General features: G+C 41.3%; 1 protein-coding gene across 1 annotated transcript in view; it reads right to left on the bottom strand.

Moving 5' to 3' along the window:
- Sema5a (semaphorin 5A) overlaps nucleotides 1–22,080 on the bottom strand; it is a 472,079-nt gene that overhangs the window by 47,743 nt on the left and 402,256 nt on the right. The window contains 2 exon segments of the mRNA XM_036206837.1: nucleotides 7,924–8,071; nucleotides 19,135–19,278. Of these exon segments, the coding sequence (XP_036062730.1) occupies nucleotides 7,924–8,071; nucleotides 19,135–19,278 (292 nt within the window).

Raw genomic sequence — 22,080 nt, 5'->3', positions numbered from 1 at the left:
AAGAAACAGTTTTAAAAGATGGAGAGAGTCACTGTGATGCTCTAAGAATGTCTGGTGGAAAATGAAACAATATGGCCTAATAGTAAGTACTCACAACTATTTGATGGAAGGAAATTTCCCAGAGGTCTATGGGACATTGTAAGGCAGGAGGGCCCCAGCACACTTTAATTCCAATCATTGATCAGTAGCTTCAGAAACTCTATTCTTATTGGTTTGTTCCACCAAGCTTGGCATTTCTTTTCATAAAGTCAGATGTGGCAAGAAACTTAAGGCAAACTATCTTTCTTCACTGCTTTGGAAAGGCAGTTGGCATTTTACAGCCACCCTTACCCAGGTGGCTCTTCATGTTGGGTCTTCTCTACAGTCCCTGGAGACTCTGGGATACAGCTTGGTAGCATCCTTCATCCAAGAGATCCATGAATACCAGGAGCTTTTAAGAGGTACCTTTTGGCTTCTCTGTTGTAAAAGTTAATCAGGTCCTTGTCATCCACATCAGTGACTTCAATAACAGGCACCCAAAGTGGCTTTTCCTTCCTTATTCCTTTCTCCACTTTTTTTCTTCCACATTGCTGTAATTTTATCTCTCAAATAATCTTTCTGCTCTAAGACCTCATTTGGATTCACGTTCTACTTTACGCAGAGCTCAAACTAAGTTGCTATGCTTGGCACCTCTCAGTAGCTAATTGTGAACCATAATAGAATCCGAAATGAAGGGTGGGGCCCTGATCTTCTGAGCTTTTGAAGAAGTCATTAAGATTTCAAGCACTCAGAACTGGACTGGGGTGGCACCAAGGGTACAATCTCCATCTTCAGGGGTCTGCTAATGTCCATGTGATGTATAACACCTCCTTGGAATTATGTAGTGCACCACCTGCCTGATACATGCAGTAGCTTCAGAGGAGAATGGCTGAAGTCAATATCCGGTGGTCCCTAACATTTATGCTTTTCCTAAGAACCAAAGTTATGCAGATACACTGTATGATCAATGGTTTTTCAGCCTTTAACATTGCTCACCTCGTCAAATTTGGTGCTGATCATACTCAAGTGGCTGAAGCTGACTTCTGTATGTTGGGATGGAATAGGAAACCCAATTTCTTTACTTATTTCAATTACTTTTAAGGTGTTGGATGAGGTCACACAGTGCAGAGGAGAAACACATGGGTTGTCAGAGTAAGTACCTGGTCTTGAGCCTGGACACACAGCAGGACCCAAGCCACCTTTGTCTTTTGGTGTCAAGCATCAAGATCCATAAGATAGATATTCTAACATGAAATCCATGTCTCTGAGTCACTGAAATAAGCAATAACTTCCCTTGCAATTGCATTAAGCAAAACCCACCGATAGAAATTATGATGACAAATAATAATAGAATATTATTTTTATCTATAATTTTTGTTTGAATAGAATTAGAATTAACTAGTTGATTGTAGGTATCAAACTTTATTTAGGAAAATTGCCTTTTTAGGTTTATAAAACAGTACGGTCATAGATAAAATTTGTTATGTCTAAACCAGAAAGGTCTTTGAGCTCATTAAAGGCTTCCAGGCACAGCCAATGGCAGACCCTGAGAACAATATAGGCAAGAGGATTCACATGAGTTTCTGGGGCAGCAAATAAAGATTCAGAAGTTCTTCCAGTTTCAAAGCACTGTCATTATCAAGTAGCCTAGGCAAATAATGTAAACTGGCTGCTGGAAGCCAGTGCTTGCTGTTTAGGGTTCAATCTGTAAAGGGAACCCAAGCAAACCACAGTGTAGGAGAACACTCACAATGCACCTCCTGGCAGGGCTTCTCCTTCCATCCCAAGCAGGACCAAGGTTCCCCAGGCAACTACTGTTCAAGACAAGGAAGTACCTAACATCACACAAAGGACACTAACTGTGCTCATTTTCTATTATTTCCTGAGATGATCAACTGATTCAGAGGAAGGGATTATGTTAACTCATAGTTTCAAAGATTTCAGACCCTTGTTAGCTGGTTACTTTGGGTCCTGAGATAAGGCAGTATATAACTGCAGGGAAACAGAGGAGCAAACTTCATGTTATGGAGAGGAAGTGGAGGAGGGAAGAAAAGAGGGGTCCCCAGTATCTCCCTCAAGGATACACCACCAATGACCTAACCTTTTCCTGTAAGCCCTCACCCCTTACAGATTCTATGACTTCTAGGTAGCAGAATGGGCTAAGAGATGAGTCTTCATTACACAGACAATTTCAGGCTATATAAGACCCAAATTATATTACTGAACTCATTAAAAGGAACCAACCAGGCAATTTTCAATCCTTGTTCAAATGTATAAACTTCAGTCTTCCAGGTTCTCTTCCTGCCTATTTGTGACACAATGAAGTAGTATTGTCCTATTTGAAGAAAAACAGATAATGTTGCAGAGAAAATGTTGTAACTAGACGATGTTTTAGCCCTAAAATTTAAACAGGTGTGGCCAACCATTTACCACCCTAGGAAGAAGGAAAATATTTTTCTTAATATAGGTATTGACTTATCTGCACAATGCTGTAATATTGCTACCAGATCCAGAAAAGGTTGGAAATTTAACAACAGATATCATTGTCCCTGATGTCAAAATTCTGTCAGAGTCTAACAAACTATACCAAAGAATTATAGGAAAAATTTGATGAAATATACTATAAAATACTAAAATCATACTACTAGATTATTTACACTTAGCCAAAGGTTAGTAGTGTCCGAAGTTGGGATGAAAATATTTTTAAGAATAAAATTACAAAGATGGTTTCTAGTGTCCTTCAGAATATTGCCAACTTGGAGACAAACACAATTATCTTAAATTTTTGAAAGCACACAAGCAAAAGAAGAGACACAGCAGGTGGTTGTGAATCATAATCGTGAAGAAGCACAGGAAGATGAAGCAGGTGACAGCATGAGCAACTCAGACTAAAAATAACAAATGTCACAAAGGACATCTACAATCATGTCTGCTCTGATCATGAGGACCCTCAACATGGAACTGGTTTGCACATTTCTGGCCTGAAGGAAAATGTATGGACAGTCTAGAAATAAAAACCAGAGTTCAAGGCAAACATAGACTATGCCTGTTTAGGCCCTTTCCTCTGGACGGGTGTGGGCTAGGAGCTAACACTCCCATCCCCATCTTCAGTGTTGTGTGTTCTGGAAGGACCAGCATACACAGGGACTGCTCAGGAACAGGGCAGAAAGGATGGACAAGGGTCTTTCTCTCCCATCTATGGGGCTTCAGGGACTTAATTGGTTGTCCATGGTTCTTGATTTTCTCACTTGGTAAACAGGGAATATATGAAATGTATTTTGCAGATTTCAATGTACTAACACAAAAACAAAGGGTACGTGATCCTGTCATTATTTTGTCCATCAACCCCTACCTAAGTTCTATTTGCCAATTTCACTGGCTTCTAAATTTATTCACAGTGCCATTTCTGGATAAAAACATACTTGAGTGTGTTCAGCCATTTCTGGTTAACTATCACAGAATCTCTTTCAATGGTATTAATTTCAAGGTCTTTCTTCTTGACCTTACATGGCCCTTTGTGACCCTTTCTCACATCTAGGACATAATTATGTCCTTTGTTCTTTGTTGATATTACAGATCCTAGCTCCTGGCCCATGCTTCATCCTTTGTGTGGTATTTCAGTAGGAAATACAATACAGGTAATACTCAGCCTATTTTATTCTTTGAAAAAAATTCTTTATTTTTGCTGTATGTGAGGCTGCCTTTATTTCTCTCTTATAAAACATCTGCTCCTCTTTGAGGGTTGCATGACTTTAAGAAGCGGCCCTACTCATACAATACAGCTTTTAGCACTTTGTAGATTCTTTCTTTCCTGTGTTTTATTCTTTGCCCAGACCATCAGATTGATATTTTTGATATGAATTCATTTCCTTTTAATTTTTATTCTCATGACAATTTCCTTATCATGTTGCCATGGTAGGAAGGGAGAAGCAGGTCATTATTATTACTAAAACTCAAAAGTGTCTAAGGCAAGGAGCTATTGGAAGTGGGTCATTGCTGGGAAGAGAGAACCATTCTTTACTCAGGATGCGGCCTCTGGTAGTTTTCCCTTACTCCAGTGGATAGTCCCACACCATGCACATGTGAATTTAGTAGGCTACAAAAAAAGGACATAATTTTGAGAAATAAGGTATATTGTGGAATATGGGAAGAATTAGAGGGGATAAGTAAGGTGTATATATATCTCATTGTACACAAGCATTGAATTCTCAAAATAAAGAACAAATTAAAAGAACTCAATGGTGCTTATGAATGATAGATTAAAGCATAAACACAAACCAAAACAGAAAAAAAAATACCCTTTTCTTTATTTTAAGATATGGTTCATAATAAATAACAACAAAGAAAAGTCAGGCTTTTTTGCCCCAAATACATTACATAATGAAGTCTTTAAATTCTTTTTATGTCAGAGCATTAGATATGGTCTAGTTATCTACTGATTTACTGGCATCTTGTTATTGGGCAGGTTCATTAACTTTTGAGCTTACCCATCTCCAGGTAGAGGCATTAATGAAAAACACCTCTCCTAATAGCAAAAATAGAGTCTGTGCTTTATTTAACCATAATGCAGTGTGTGACATACAGGAGATGCTTGATAAGAGAGAATCATCTTATTATACATCATGATTTCAGGCTATCACAACGTATCTAAAGAATAACCCCAATGTGTGCATTCTGAGTCAATGTAAACAGTTACCATTTAAGGCAAATGTTTATTTGATATTACACAATGTCACAGTTCCCTTTAGCTGTCAACTTGACACAAATCTAGAGTCATCTTGGGACAGGAAACCTCACTGAAGAATTGCCTACAGCAGATTGGCCTGTGGCCATGCCTGTGAGACATTTTCTCAATAGATAATTGATAGTGTCCACAGTGTCTCAGACAGTGTGGGTGGTATGGACAGACACTGGACAGGTGGGACTGAGTGGTAAGGTGGATGAGCAAACCACAGGAAGCAAGCTAGTAAGCAGCATTCCTCCATGGTCTCTACTTCAGTTCCTGCTTTGTTCCTGGCATACCTCAGTGATGACGTATGATTTGAGAGTTATGAGAGGAAACATTATCTTTTCCTCCCCAAGTTGCTTTTGGTCATGGTGTTTATTACAACACCCCCGCCCCCCCAAAAAAAAACCCCAACAAACAATAGAAAGCAAACTGGAGTGTATAGTAGGCTAGACTTTGCAAGATCTGAATTAACAATATTGTACTCACTAGTTATTATGCAAATAGGTAGAAATAAGGATAAATATGGGAAAGATAGTCAACACAAATTATTACTATGTATATGTTTAAAAAATTTGTATATTAGTTTGAGATCATTTAAAATATGACATATAAAATGTGTTCTGCTGTTGTTATATTATTAAAGGATGCAATTTTATTTCTTTTCTGACTAGGTGCTGCTGCCAATAATGGAGATGACATTACTTTCTGTTTGGTTAATGTCCATGTTGGTTTTGGCACTAGATGAACAAATGAAAACACAGTGTATCATACGTTATCAAGCCTCAGTGTTTCTCAGATGCTAGAGCCCTATGGTTTAACAGAGGATGTCTACCTGAAGATGTATAAAGCAGCACTCAGTCAGGTCTCCAGGAAATTCAGAAGCAGAGTCTGAGTGGGTGGGCTCTAGGCATATACCTAGCTCTCTCAATTGCCTTGTGAAGCACAAACATCCAGAGAGGAGCCCAGAAGCCCCAGTGATTGATTGGCCTGGAGTTGGGGGCTCTAACTGCCTTCTCTGTAAGTGTCCTAGTGTCCAGGTACATCACATTACAGGTTCATCAAAGAGCTTAGTCACCAGGGAGGGATACTGTTGGACACAATCAGTCATTTGGCTGGAAACATGTGCCCCAGGGTTTATAGAAGGGATGATGGAATCATAGAAGCATTCCAGACTCTGACTTGATGCTTGAGGATGCAGAATCTCAGAGGTCAGTGAGCATGACTCACGTTGATATATGAGGTCTAGGCTTCCTCTCTATGTAAAAAAATCTGTCCCTCAAATATGCCTGAGTTTCCATGACCAGAATGGTCCACCATAAAAATAAACACCAACGTTTTGGAGAACCTTCAGTATTTACATTTGTAATCGAATCTATCACATACACTGGGCATGCTTTGCTTCCATTCATAGGCCTTTCTGAGGACTAATCTATCTGTAACGCCATTATTGGCATCAACTTACAGTAAGAATGCTGTACACTGCTTTCTGAGTTCTTTAGTCTGCAAAGTATTTAGAATGTAGGTATATGATTAACTCAGAACACACCTTTCTTGGTTTTCTACAGGAAATGTCATGTTCACGGTCAAAGCCCACACTGATGGCACGACAGGAGAAGATGAGTTAGTTCAGCAGAGAGTGAAGGTTTTCCACTAGACATGCAAGTCTTTAGAGATTTGCATTTATGCATGTATAATAACTAATTTTAAATTTTAGCACCTGAAATGAATTCTGTCTCTCATCTCTCTGTCATCACCATCATCATTATCATCATCATCATCTCTGTCTGTGTGTGTGTGTCTGTCTGTCTGTCTGTCAATCTATCTATCATCTATCTATCCAACTCACCTATACTATATGAATATTTTTCATAGTTTAAAGTGAGCTCAGGATCACTAATATATCTGGTTAACATCACTACAATAGTTTTACCATTGTGAGGGGGAAGAAACCTACTTGCAAATCCTAGTAAGGAAAGCCTCCTTGTCTGGCATAAGACCTGACACAGTGCCTCATAACCTTCTTCCTGTGCCCACAGTCCCATTGGTTCTCTGAAGTTGTTCTGGTTGTCTATTTCACAAAACAACCTTCATGGCGGCATAAAAGACATCGGTTAGCCCAGGAAACAAGGGATGGAAGTATTAAAAACCTGACTGCCAAGGCCATGGAGAGAAGACCAAGCCGGCACTTGCCATGGTGAGTTTCTCCACCCAGCAGTCCTCACCATATCTCATGCAGTCTGTGGCCAGCATGGAGAAAGTGAGCACGGTGAGCTCCCAGACAGACTCAGCGCTCAGCCACCCTAACAGAAAAAGCAGGGTGCACAACAATGGGCCTTTAGAAAAGAGCCCATCTGAGTGGAGTTTTATTTGACAGTTTAAAGTGTTAAAAGAAATATGAGCTGCTAAGACATAAGAAAAACAAAACCATTAAGTGGTCTTTTATTCTCCTTGATGTATTATCAACACACTTTGACAAAGGTGCCAGTTTCTCTGTCACCACACAATGTCATGTTCACATTACAGTCTGTGTTCCTGGGAGCCCAGCACAGGGTAATTCATTCCTTTCCTCAGACCAAATTGGAGTGACCAAAATTTGCTATGTGCAAGATTTTGCCACAGCTCTGTATTTAGTACTGGAAATTCTTCAGTTTGTTCCAAATTTGAAAACTTAATTCAAATACTTTAAATTTCCACTATGCCCCCCACATTCTTATTAACATGAGACACTTGCATGCCCTCTAAAGGTTCAGGACCTTGGGGACTGGAACAAAACAGATCCAGTATTTAAGGAGCATTTAATGTTTATAAAACATAATAGTGTCTGCAGAATTGACATTTGAAGAGGAGCTATTGTGTGAGATCACAAAAAACAAAACAAAACAAAAAACAAGAAAAGAAGAGCATTCAGTGTCTGCCTATTTCATGTCTATACATCATGCAGATTTTGCAAAGTATAAAGGTTTGCAGACTATCCAGTGCAAAAAACCTCCAGTATTGGCAGTCAGTTAAATGTGAGCACAGTCCCAAAAGAGTACAGACAACCTAGTCCTAATGTCTATCGAGAGTGTTGAGCATCTAGTGTGCTGGGAGCATCTTGCATGTGTAGAACATCCAGGAAGTTTCAAGTCTGGGTACTCAGCTCTGGATTGTGGGTTGGGAGTGAGGTGGTAACTTACCACATTACATCCTGCACAGTCAGGCCCATTTTCACAGGTCCTACGGCGGGCTTGAATGCCACCCCCACACTGGGCAGTGCACCGTTCCCAAGGTCCCCAGCCTGTCCAGAACACATGTGGCGGGCAGAGCAAATGTTCATTGCAGTATCTGTAATAAGGAAAACCCAGAGGAAAAGGAGACTGTTAAGTGTCACAGGAGGCCACTAGCCATATTGCTTCCCATCCCTGTGCCAGATGTTGGACAGATGGGCATGCTCTGCATGAGAGGCTTTCTGTGTCTACCATACAGGAGGCAGAGGGGTACTGACCATGCTGAGTGCACACAGACAATGGGATACATGGCAGACAGTGAAGAGAATGCTGAACTCACAATGCAGGATGGAACTTCCTGTGCAGCCAAGTAAAGGAGAAACAAGACAGAACAAAACCCTTCAATAGACACCCCAAAATAAGAGCAAACAGAAAATATCTAGGTAGGACATTTATCTGCTAGGCATAAACATCAAAAGATAATGTAGGTTATGAATTCAAAGCCAGCACAGCTTTACTTGGAGTTTCTTATCTTTCAATCAAATAAGTTGACAATCGTCTTAAGACAAAGACTTAAAGCATAAGCTTGGCCTGAAGGCCCTGACACTTGCTGCTTGGCTGTTGTTTTTAAGTTTTTCTTTTAAGTTCTCAGAACAACTTTAAGTGATTTCCAGTTAAAAGACCACAGATTGCTAAATAACTGGTTATTATATTTTTATAAATGTTAGGACTATTTTACAGTAGTTAATTTCAGCACTTCTATACATACATCCACTTTGCCAGTTTTGAAGCTGAGTACCCTAGCTGGTCTCTGGCCCTGTGATGACTTAGGTTTCCTGAGGTCTTTAAAACTATGTATGAAATGGAGTGAAGAAAGAAACATACAGACAGAGGGAAAATGGACTAGCATTCTACAAGTGGGTCACAGATACAGAAGAAGAACTCAACTGTGAATGCAGTCAAATTTAATGACAACTTTGGTCATGTACAGGATCATTTACATTCATTTGTCCATCCACCAAATCTAAACTTAGCCTCTCAGGAGGATCAAAATATAAGACCCTTTCCTCACATCTTTTTCACTTCCAAGGCCATCTTCCTTATGAAATAGGCAACAAAGATTCAGACCTCTGGGCCTGAGCCAGTGACCTTCATGTCACTTTTGTTAATAACAAGTGGATTTTGTAGAGTGCTATGCAAAGGGAGTCACAGAGGGATTGCTGAACAGGGGCTGGCAGTCTCAGATGAATAAACAAAGTCCATACACTCTCAAAATGTGCACACCATCATGACTCACAGTGATACTTTTATCATTCACAGGACACTGAAATTACACTGGACACTCCAACTGAGATGCATTCTGAAGCAGGAAAGGCGAGAAATGGTGACCAGAAACCGTGAAGGGAATTGTGCAATTTCTCAACAGATACTCTGGTAAGGTCTGGTGTCTTCCATAGAAACAGATGGAAACCTGATGGAGGATAGGAGACTTTGGGAGTGAGTACAGGGTGTGAAGAGGAAAGGCCAAGCTGAAAGATGAGGGCGGGATGAGGGATAGAGAGTACTTACTGGAGTTTTGGATATTGATTAAAGGCACAAAGAGAATCAAGCAAGACCGGCGACTGTGTTGAGAGGAGCACAGAAAGAGATGACATGAGATGCCAAATCGTGAAAAACCCTAGAAAGCCTCATAGAACTCTACAAGCAAAACAGCACCACCAGAGTGAGACCAAAGACGTCTCATGGCATCTCATCCCACTGATGGCCAAAGCCCCCAAACTTGAGAAGCTCTCTGAGTTCACTCTGGAGTCTGAACTTCAGGGGTGGCCACGAGCAGGAAGAGGCAATGCAGTAAACATGAACCACTTAAGTCTGTGTGTAGTGGATAGCCATCCCAGCATTGGCCTGGAAGTTCCAACCCCCATTGAGGCTTCAGTAATGATCACGCCCACAAGGTGGGGCAGAGGAGGGAGCAGAAGACCGAGGAGCAGGAGGAGGTGGCTCTCTTGGTTCCGGGATGCTGGACGCTGGAGGTAGACCGAGCAGAGTTCTCTAGAGAACACTGCCGGACTGCCCTATACCTTTGCCAGACCCTGCAACCTACCCCTTCATTTGTAAGTTACCCCACAAAATAAACCTCCCTTTTAACTACGTGGAGTGGCCTTAATAATTTCACCAATATCTGGCGCCCAACGTGGGGTACGAACCCACGACCCTGAGATTAAGAGTCTCATGCTCTACCGACTGAGCTAGGTAATATTATATCCTTCTGAGGTCTTTGATGTGGTTGAAGACTAGATAGTTATAATTTCCTCAGTTATGATAAAAGATAAGTTAGATATAAAACCTTAGACTCACAAATATAAGATAGGATATCTTCTTTAATATTGTAACTGTAATTCTTGCTTGATAATTGTTTTGTTATATGTAATTGTACTATGTACAAGTTAAAACCTTCCTTAAAAAAAGAAAAGGGGAAGTGCTGTGGATATTGCTCTGTGTAAATAAAGTTCTGATTGGCCAGTGGCCAGGCAGGAAGTATAGGCGGGACAAGAGAGAAGAGAATTCTGGGAAGTAGAAGGCTGGGGAGACACTGCCAGCCACCGCCATGAGAAGCAACATGTAAAGACAGTGGTAAGCCACAAGCCATGTGGCAAAGTATAGATAAGCAGAAATGAGTTAATTTAAGATAGAAAAAGTGGATAACAAGAAGCCTGCCACAGCCATACAGTTTGTAAACAATGTAAGTTTCTGTGTGCTTTCTTGGTTGGGTCTGAGCGACTGTGGGACTGGCGGGTAAGAGAGATTTGTCCTGACTGGGCCAGGCAGGAAAACTCTAACTACATCTGTGTTGCAGCAATGAAAAGGAGGAACACTAGAGGTTAGATAGGATGGTGGTGGAGAGATGGAGCAAATGAGAAATGGATGGCCCCGGGCATGGTGGGAACATCTTAAAGCAACTGTGTGGATGCAGAAGAACATCCAGTGTAGTCCAGAGCCAGCACCTCAGTTTCAGGGAGAAGCAGTGGGCAATATCATGGCTTAAGGAGCTTCTGGATATTTAAGTACTACCCAAGGTTAGCATCTATGAACTTTGACACATGGACTAGCCAGTGGCCTTGTGTATTTTTTACTCTTTATCTTTGCAGTATTTACCATAGGAAAAATACATGGTATTGCTCTAAAGATGGCTGACAGACTCCTGATGCCTGGGCCCCTATGATCAAAGCCACTGGATACTATTATAGGTCCATCTGGAGAAGGAGGGATCTTCTAAACAGGGAAGAAAGAGAGAAAGGGGCAGAGACAGAGAGACAGAGACAGATGTAACACGAATTGCGAAATGATCTTATTAATAAAAAAAAAAAATCACAAAGCTGGAGCCAGGTATTGGAGTGAATGCTGAAAGATCAGAGAAACAGAACATGCCACAGTCAACCCCACCTTGCCAACTCCTCAGCTGATCCTGTTTCCTGAGACTGAAAGCCTCTGAGTCCTCATCTGAACCAATCTCAGCTGAACTTCTTTAGCCAGTGGCTTACCTCAACAAAATCCTCACTCTAATGACAGCATTTCCTGATTCCTCATGCCTGGTATACCTTTCTGTGTCCTGCCATATTCCATCCTGGGATTAAAGGCCTGTGTGCTTCTCAGTACTGGGTTTAAAGGAGTGTGCCACCACTACATGGCTCTGTTTCCAGTGTGGCCTTGAACTCCAGACAGATCTCTGCCTCCCCAGTGATAGGATTAAAGGTGTGTGCCACCACTGTCTGGCCTCTATGTCTAAACTAGGGGCTAGATAAGCTTTATTAGGGTGCACAACATATCACCATAGACACTGATAATCAGAGACATACATACACATACAAGAGCAAGAGATGGAGAGAAAAAGAGAGGTGGGAGAGAGAGAGAGAAAGAGAGAGAAAGAGGTCTCTAGATATAAAAGTGAATTAAGAGAAAAGTAAGGACTTAGAATTTTCTTGTAGCAAGTCTCTAAAGAGATCTGGAGTAGCATTAAGTAAATATCATGTATATGTTGGTGCTTGGAGAATTCCAGGAAAGAGCTGCTATTTATTTTGAGAACAGGTTTTGAGAAGTCAAGACAACCCAGAACATTTCACATTTAATTCAAAATATCCACATGCAGTTCACAAGAGGGAGAACAAGAGAAAAGAAGACATCTCACACTTATAAGCCAACTCACTGATATTTTAAATGTGTGAGTTCTTTATACTGCTTTCCCCTAGTTTCAATTTTCAATGAACATAGATGTGGGTACTCACAGGCACATACACATACACACACACACACACACACACACACACACACACACACACACACACACGTGCACGCACCAGAAAAGGCAAAGGAAATCCTACTAAAAATGCCTATAAAACTTCTAACTTTTAATAAAGAGCACAGTAGCTGTGCTACCATATCCCCAGAGCAAAATAAAGCAGCGTGCACAAATACTTTCTTGTATTTGCCTGCAGCAGCCCACCTCTGAGAATACTCAGTATGATGTTACAGTTAAAAATCTCCTGCAAGGTTGCCTGTGCATGGAACTCTGGACTTTGAACTAGTGTTGACCAACCATCCCTTGGGCTGGGACTGAAGGCCACCAACAACCCACTTCACTTTTTCTTTCTCACTCTACATTTCTCCTGTGAAGCAAGCTACATGGAGATTTGTAGAGGCAATAGCCTGCAACAGGAATGGTCAGAGGGAAACAGAAATGGCTGGGCTATCTCTTTATGCAGAATTGCAACTGAGTGGGATTGGTTAGAGGCTGGACGCTGCCAAGGCCCTCAGTCTGGATTCTCTTCAATGATGAGAAACATGTTTTCTTTCTGAGCCCCCTTGCCTAACCCATGCTCCCACAGGCAACCTCCTTAGTGAGCTGTACAAGAAGCAGTGAGAGGAAGCAGCTACACTGGTATCTCTGGCTGCTTAGATCGTTATTAATTATGGATAAATATTTGCCCAATGGGCCATCATTTGGTTCCAGTTTCCCCAGCCCTCTGGCTTTTAAAACAACAGGATAATGTCTTTAACATAATCCTGGCTCTATTGGGTCTTCAGTGTCTGAAAGCAGGAGCCACAGACACATTTTATGGTGCATTAAAAATTAAGATTTTAATTTTTCTCATGACTGCTGTTATTTTACTTGTAAAAGCTTACTAATAACCTAACACTCTCTCTCTATACATCATCAAATTTTTTTCCATAAACCTACTTTCTCTAAAATTAATGGCATTTGTAATTCCATTGAGGCTAGATTCACAGCACTGATGCTGTCTTCTCTTCATATTTCCTTCTAATCTGGTTGAGACTATGCTAGTTCGTCCTGACAATCTGCTAGCCCCACTTCACTGAGACCTCTGAAGGAACAGTTTTTCTTAGCTCACATTTCCTGGGTATCCCTTCACAGGACCATAGAGGAAGAATTAAGTCTTTTTTGGCACCAGAAAACCATGCATCCATTAAACACACCAGGAAGTTTAAGCTAGCACACCAGGAAAGAGAGGTAACTTTGGTATTAGGCATCACTTCAGCTCATCACAGAACAATAACATTTCTAATAAGAAAAGAATAAGATACATTCTTGTTAGTCCCTGAGACCCTTAACTTGATAACATATTGGGAAATCTCTGATATGAGTTCATGCTCTTTACCTTTCAGAACTCACAACTCATGTTCTCCCTGAAGATGGGTGAGGCTTGTCACTTACAGGCATCAGGACAGGCAGCTGTCACTTCTGTGGTTGTGTGACATGATATTTAATAGCTTTATTTCAAGAATGCCTCCCTTTCTGACTTTAAGGAAGCAGACAATAGGGTAAGTTGAGGAGGAGACAGTGGCCTCAAATTCAGATGCACCAAGAAACTGAAGCCATCAGCCTGACAGCCCAGCAGACATGAAGGCTACCCTCAACAGCAAAAATAAGGAAACAGACCCTGGTCCAGGTGTGCATCAGAGGATAAAGCCATGGCTTCTTACTCCAGCCTCCTGATAACCTGCATCCAAGGTGGCAAGGGGGTTGTGTCCAGGCCAGGAATTCACAGACACACAAGCAACTTTTCACAGTAAAGTATGTAGTCATAACATGCACTCTGAAACAGGCCAGATATCATGGAATACAGTGCTAATGTAAGAAGCACTGAAAAAAAAAAAGCATTGAACATGGTTCTCAGACCCAGAAACAGGTAGAAGTGAGGATTCTGAGAAGCAGAAGCAGAAGCAGAAGCAGAGAAAATTCTAAGTCACTTTATATGGAGAATTAGACACTTAGACGTTGTAGAAAGTGACGGGGGTGAGCCTAGAAGGAAATAGAATGAAGAACTACAAAGGAACAGCAAAACAGACAGCTCAGTTAGAAAGGAGACAAGTGGGCCTGAGCCAGCTGGATAAGTGAGACAGTTGAGTGGCTTGATCTGCTTGGGAGGCACCCAGGCTATGGGACCAGGACCTGTCCTTAGTGCATGAGCTGGCTGTTTGGAACCTTGGGCTTACAGAGGGACACATGCTCAGCCTGGAAGGAGGGGACAGGACCTGCCTGTACTGAATCCACCAGGTTTAAATGAATCCCCAGGGGTGTCTTGGTCCTGGAGGACATGGGAATGGAGGGGAGGGGCTGGAGGGAAGGTGGGGGTGGGGGCGGGAGGGGGGAGTACAGGGGAGCCCATGGCTGATGTATAAAATTAAAACACATAGTAATAAAAACAAAAGAAAAAAAAGGAGACAAATGGACTAGATGTCTTCCAATCAGACACACAGCAAGCACAGGAGAGGATGCTCAACATCATGTGGATATTAGGGGAATATAAAACTAAACCACTTCTTCAAATCAAGTAGGATTGTCCAAACCCAGCCCAGCAATAATAAGCATTGCCAGGAATATGGAGAAACCAGAACTCTTGTGCTCTGTGGTGGGAATGAGCAATGGTGAAGCCACATTCGACAGTAGTCTGGCAACCCTCTAAAGCAGAACATACGATGCGATCATCCACTCGTAGTTCTTTATACAAAATAATTGGAACAGGAGCTTCAACAAGCCAGTGTTCATTCTAACACTGTTTAAATAAGCAAGGGGAAGAAATGACCTGACTCCATTGACAGGTAACTGAATAAGCAAAATGCAATTGTATGCCACACATTCACAAAGGGACTCAGTTCTGATCTAAGCTGCAACATTGATGGAGCTGGAAAACATTATGCCAAGTAAAGCAAACAAGACACAAAAGGGCAGGCATTACAGATTTCCAATTACATGTGATACACAGAATATGTAAATTAATAGGCTGAATAGTCAGCAGGGTTTCCAGGGGCCTTGAGAGGGATGTGGAATATTATTACTTAGTGATAATGACAAAGTTTTGGAAATGGGGAGTTATGATTTTTGCACAATAATGTGAGTTTAATTAATGTCAATGAATTCTGCACTTAAAATGGCTAAGTGGCTAATTTATGTTGTTTATATTTTACCATATAGAAAATGTAAAAAGAAAATGCGATAGTTTTTTTTTTGTAAGTAGTTAGGAAAATGTGGCTACAGAATTCTACAAAGCTTCCAAAATTGTCATTTATACTGATGTGAGAAATAGGACATAGAAGTGTGAAGGAGGTTACACAGATGAGGACATTTCAAGGCAGAGAGTTAAGGTGTTACTGGCTTCCTGCAGCTCATAGGACAGAAAGAGAAAACACAAGGGGTAGACCATAAAAAGAACAAGGGCCAGCTGGTACTTGGATTAGACTTTGCTGATGGCCAAAAAAAAAAAAAAAAAAAAAAAAAATCTAAAATTAAGGAATCTAAAACCAACAAATAGTTCCCAAGCACTCAAGCGCCGTGTCTTAGTTCTCTTGTGGGGAAGAGCCACCATGAGGAAGGCAAATTACAGAAGAAAGCCTTAACTGGGACTTGCTTACAGTTTGAGGGGTTTAGTCCATTACCATTGTGGCAGGAGCATGGCAGCATGCTGGCAGGTATTGGAGTTGTAGCTGAAAGCTACAGCCTGATCCATAGGCATGGAGGGAGAGAGGGAGAGAGAGAGAGAGAGAGAGAGAGAGAGAGAGAGAGAGAGAGAGAGAGAGAGAGAGAGAGAGAGAGAGAAAGGGGGAGATTTGGCCTGGCATGGGCTTTTTAAAACCTCAAAGCTCACCCACAGTTACTGACTTCCTTCAACAAGGTCATACCTACTCTACCAAGGACATACCTCCCAATCCTTCAAATCCTTCCAAAGAGTTGCACTCCTTAGTGACTAAGCATTCAAATATATGAGTCCACAGGGGCCATCCTCAGGCAAACCACCCTCAGTTGTCAGGGAAAGCTGGGGCACGCCTGTTTAACTTCCTGAGGAAACCTTGGCAAGACTGAAGAATGGGAGCAGACTGCCAGCATGCATAGAATCCAGGAGTATCCAAAAGCAAGGATGTGACTCAGGAACCCTCTCTGTCACCTGAAGAAGCCTAGCAAGGGGTATGGCATTGGGAACCCTGCAAATAGATGAAAAGCACTCTGCAGATGGAAGGGAAGGAGTGACTTGAGGACAGAGACTTGTCTGTGATAGATGGAATCTAAAGTAACACCAGTGAAACTTGTTTCATCATGCTACAATCCCCTGCTCTGCAGTGTGGGTACGGCCCATGATTTCCTTCTTGCTAAGCCACTGTGGCCAGATGAGGCTGTGTCTTGTGAATATGGCAATCAGTTCACAAGTTCAGTTTGTGACAATGAGCTGGAGGCCACACTAGGAAGGCTCAGTTGTTAGGGGCTTGGGGCAGTGTCTGGCTGACAACTTAGGAGCCTTGACATGAGGTCCATCTGACAGAGTGGGGCAGTCATTGCATGTTGCTTTTGTTTGGGTCACTGGAGCCCTGGTGACAGAGCAGTAGAATCTAACTCAAACGCATTTTGACACTTGCGTTAATGTCAGCTTCATCCCACCTTATTGGTGACCTTTGAAGAATTGGTTCCTCTAGGAGGTTCCTGCTCCTCAAGAAATCTGTTCCAAAGAATGGATTAGAAGTAAAAAAGAGTATTCATACATTCTATAGCACATGTAAAGAAAAGAAGTGATGTGAAAAACCCAAGGAGATTTTGTGTGACACTAAGCTCCCATTGCATTAAGTCACACATTGAAAACTTTTTGTGGAAATTGTTAACTATGTTGCTGGCATAAGTTGAATTTGTGGAGGGAGTTTAATGCTATTTAAATATCATAAAATGTATTGGTTATTTCATATGCCTGGTCCTAGAATCCTGTACCCTACCCTCCCTTAAGCCTGTCATCAAGTATCTCCACTGCCAGGATCAAGATGAGTTTTCCCTGATGTGGTGATGTCCCCGTATAACACAGCAAGAAATTTAAGAACTGTTTGTTTAACAGAGACCAAGGTACCTCAAGTATATTGCTTTTCTGAAATGCCTGGTAGTCCATTAGAAAGCATACTCAACAGTGAGGCATCAAGTTATACAATCTATACACAGTCACATTCTTACCATCTATCTTTTTATTATTTGAAGTAAAAAATGTCCTCTATTAAAAATCCCTTGTCTAACTCCAAAAAAACATGTCTCCTGTAAATGAAGAGCATGTTAGGTGTGAGACATCTAAACATTCTAGCCATTGTTTTTTAAATTCTTTTCTGAAAGCATGGCTTTATGGTGTCAAGTGGATAGACAGAACACAGCGTAGTTGGCCACAGAGTTTGGACTCTTGACCTTCCTGTCCATTCAGCCTGGGGAAGGAGATGGTGTCTGTGGAGTGCCTGGACTCCAGGAAAGCATTTGCAGACAGAAGTGGACTTCACTAGAATGGGATACACAACATGACAATTTACAGTGTTGAAAACTTTCCAACTAGTTTAGAATCTTACAAGCCTTGGGAAAAGCACTAAGAAGATTTTTCTATATTCAGCTTTCTCACCTAACAACTGGTGTTAGTGGAATAATACAGACCTGAACAAGAGTGTCTCAGGGGACCAATTCATAAATGACAAATCCTGTCTGTCTGTGGCAGCAACCCTCCTCCCATTCTTAGTCAAAAGGAAAGAACTCTTAACTAGTAAGTAAGAAACTGGATGGATGAAGGAGCAAAATGGTCTTCCTAGTTGCTTTCAAGATGTACTCAACACCTACTGTAAAACTACATGAAAAAAAAAAAAAACAGTGAGCCTGCTCTTAGTTTACAAAAGTGCATGGTCATATGGATAAGGAATTTTTATGAGACTCCCTGATCCTGTGACACTGAGTAGGAGCTTATATTTTTTCACTAAAAGGCACTGGAAGCCATTCAATAGGATGGTGTGTGTGTGTGTGTGTGTGTGTGTGTGTGTGTGAGAGAGAGAGAGAGAGAGAGAGAGAGAGAGAGAGAGAGAGAGAGAGAGAGAGAGAGACAGAGACAGAGAGACAGAGACAGAGAGACAGAGACAGAGACAGAGATATCCTAAAAGTGACGTGAACTTCATCTACAAGTTTTCACCCCACTAGCGACAGAACAGAATATGCATTCAGTAGGTGAGAGAAAGAAAAGGAACCAAGAGTAGACTTTGAAGTCAAGGTAAAACGGTTAATTCTATAACAAAACCATACAAACACCTTGCTGGATTCAAGTTTAAGGTGAAATGTCCTAACGGAGCGCTAAACAGTGAAAGTCTTTGTGAAGGCAATTTCCACCGTGCTGGTACTGCATGCAGCTCATGGGGGATGTTCGTTCACAGACTAGAGGGCAGCGAGATACAGCCTCCACTGCATTTGTTCTCACTTGCCTACACCACAGCCTAATGGGGACTTCTTTATTTTACCTGCCCTTATCCCCAGGACCTAATTTGCAGCTGCTGAGACAGGGCTACCATAACATCTCAACCACCATTCTCCAGCAGGCTCACGTTCTGGGTGCACAGAAGCCCAGTATACAGGTGCCTCTGGTTCCTGAGCACCCAGTGACATGGGAATGGATTCCCGGAGGCAGTTCAAGCATGCAGAGAAACAGGGCCAGAACAAGGCTCCTCATGGGAACCTTAGGTCAAAATTGAAAGATGTCAGAAAAAATTAAGGCGTGGGTTAGCTTAACAGAGAGGAATGCCATAGACAAACCAAGCTAGATCCCAAAGTGAAATCGGCCGCACAGATGGCAGGAAGCATGAGGATGCTGGCATAGGAACCCAGCTGGCACCTACCTTTCCTCCCGGTTCTGACCCACACACACACGGCCTCCGTGCCTGGGTGTGGGGTTGCTGCAGGAGCGTTGCCGCACCTGGAAACCAATGCCACAGGTGGTGCTGCATAGCGACCAGGAGGTCCAGGGTGTCCAGCCTCCATTCCTGAGAAGAAGGAAGTGATTCAATATCTCAGTCAAGCCAGCTCAGACTCTGGGCCCCATCGGCTCCTATTGTAAATGCCTTTGTCCCATGGGTGGACTATTAGATTGTATGGAACCAAAGCCTTTGGACAGAGCAGACTGGTAACCTCTGTTACTGTGAGGTCCCTTACAGTTGGCACCTGATGCAAAAGCTACAAATCATTTCTAGAATACTTAACTGTTTGAAACAGTTAAGAAACTTTAGCTATAAAAATTTCAAACTATTAGAGTAGTATTTTACTGCAAAGTATTAAAAATGAATCCTAAACCTATAGAATTGTACATTTTACTTGACTCCTATAACATCCATTACAGCCTGTGAACAGTATCCCTGAGACAGGGAAATCATTGGAAGTCACATCCAGCAAATTCTATTAAATTTAACACCAGTAAGCATGCACAACCCTATAGACGGTGTTCGTGCCCAGGACAAGTGGAATCTTCTTCAAGATTTCTAGCCAATTTTGATAATAACAAAGCGGGATATATTTAATTCAGAATCATAATTCCATATGCAACTGTGCTACTGTACATACAGAATGATAGTTATATTAAGAATAAAAGAAAAGCAAAATGACCCTATTTTACTACATTACTTACAAAATATATTGCTACTGACACACAATACTTCAGTAGTGTAATTTTTCAGAAAGTGACAATATATTCAAAGTCTTTGTAATTTAAGTATCTCCCTTAGAAGTTTTCTTGTGCTACTAAAAATAAGTTGTAAATATTTTATTGTTTTTTAGCATTAGAATATTCATTTTATTGCTCAATCCAAGCTCTAATACATATTGCATGTAGAATCTCTATTTTTTTTTAAAAAAGATTCCTTTATTTATGGAATTTTTCCTGCAGGTACATCTGCATACCAGAAGAGGGCATTGGATCCCATGGGACTACAATTATAGATTGTTGTGAGCCATCTATAACCAAGTGAGTGCTGGGAATTAAATACAGGATTTCTGGAAGACCAGCCAGTGCTCTTAACACTTGAGCCATCTCTCCAGCCTCGTAACTTCTTTCTATTTGTTAACCACAAGGGCATTCCCCCAGGCATCCTGTATCCTCAGCTACTGGATTTTCATTTGCTCGGAACAAGGTCAGTTCTGCATACATTTCCTTAAGAACACAAAAGTATGCAATGGTAACACTGAAGACATAGGATTAAATACCTCAGTTGAAATAATGAACAAATTATTTAGTTAAAAGGAAACTTCCTGAGATCTTTTAAATACGTTTTGTAGTTTCCCAGCTGAACCCCAACACTAAGAGAAACAAAACAGATACCGTTCATCTAATCCATGGTAAATTGTTGATGGTTGATAATGTAATTAAAACGGGACTGACCCTCCAATGTTCCTCGTAAAGTAACAAGCCAATTTCTTATTCCCCTCTACCCACAGCCCGATACACTGTCAAAGTAATTCACCAGATTATTAGAACTTTACAACTTAACTTCAACCTAAATTAGATATTTCTGCTTTTAAAGTTTTTCCACCTATGAAGAAAATTGTGAGATAACACAGAAAGACAATGATTTTCATATTACTTTTAAATTTTAATTTCCTAAGCTTTTAAAAATATATGAAGCTTTATGATATATTCGATTTAAAATATGAAGAACATGTTGCATATGCAACAGTAAGTAAATAAAAGCATCTAAAATTGGTAGGACTATAAGAAATTGGGAGATAAGGAAAGCAAGTTTATACGTAACTCTTCATTATCTGAACTTAGCTTTGCATACTTCTGGAAGCTGCTGAGATGCAGTGTCAGGTAATCACAGAGCCCCATGAAGTAATCACACAGAGGATGGGGAGTTTTTACAATGGAGTCAGTACATGGTCATCTGCTTACACTCACACAGCATCACTGAAACAGCGTGGCTTACTAAGATTTTAATCTGAAGTAAGCTGCACTGGGAGCTTGTTTAGAGGGTGACTTTCCAACAGGAACTGCAGCCGAGAGACAAACAATTGCGACCCAGAGCTCTACAGTCTTTCAGTAGTGAAACAACATGAAACAACTTCACTGTCATCTTCAACGGAAGTCCAGTAACCTGTGTCAGGCTCCTGTCGGGCACCTGTGGAGCCCACCTCCTTGCAGGGAAGTTATATGGAGCAAGATGCAATGTTGACACACCTGTGTTTTCTGTTTTATTATATAGTCTTATCTTTGTGGCCCTCCTTGGCTTCTTTAAACTTTATGGGGTAATTGAATTTACCCTATGAAAACTGCTGACAAGGAGGAGGCTTGCCTTTTTGTGTCTGCACATGCTGCTCTGACCACCCTTCCTGGACATGTTAAGTCTTCTTGACTTTCACACAATTTGATCACCCAAACCTACTCTCAGTCAGTGGCTTAGGAGATTGTTTCCCTCACTGTTTCCGTATTTTAGGCTCCAAAAAGCAGGTAAGATTTTAAGAAATGGACTGTTAATCATGTGAAGGGGAGGCTTGAACCTTCTTGACTCGAGAAGCTCTTCTGAAGCTGTGGTGTACAGGGAAGCAGGGAGGACAAACAAATGCTATTAGAAAAGAACATCAGGTAGCTCAAATGACCTCAGGAGATCACGACATCTTGACTGTCTAGGTGACCAAGTGTCTGGCGTCAGTAGAGCTGGGGTATGCTGAGTTCTAATCTACAGCTGCATAGAGCAAAGATTCCTTTGAGTAATGTATCATGTTCCATCAGTAGGAATTATCAGTCATGTATTTCAGAAAGATATTAGGTAATGAGCATTTAAAGAATCCAATTATAT

Source organism: Onychomys torridus, chromosome 15 (genome assembly GCF_903995425.1).
Source record: "Onychomys torridus chromosome 15, mOncTor1.1, whole genome shotgun sequence".
In the NCBI taxonomy this organism is placed as follows: domain Eukaryota; kingdom Metazoa; phylum Chordata; class Mammalia; order Rodentia; family Cricetidae; genus Onychomys; species Onychomys torridus.
Note: the sequence above shows the minus strand (reverse complement) of the source record. Positions and strands in the feature narration are given on the sequence as shown.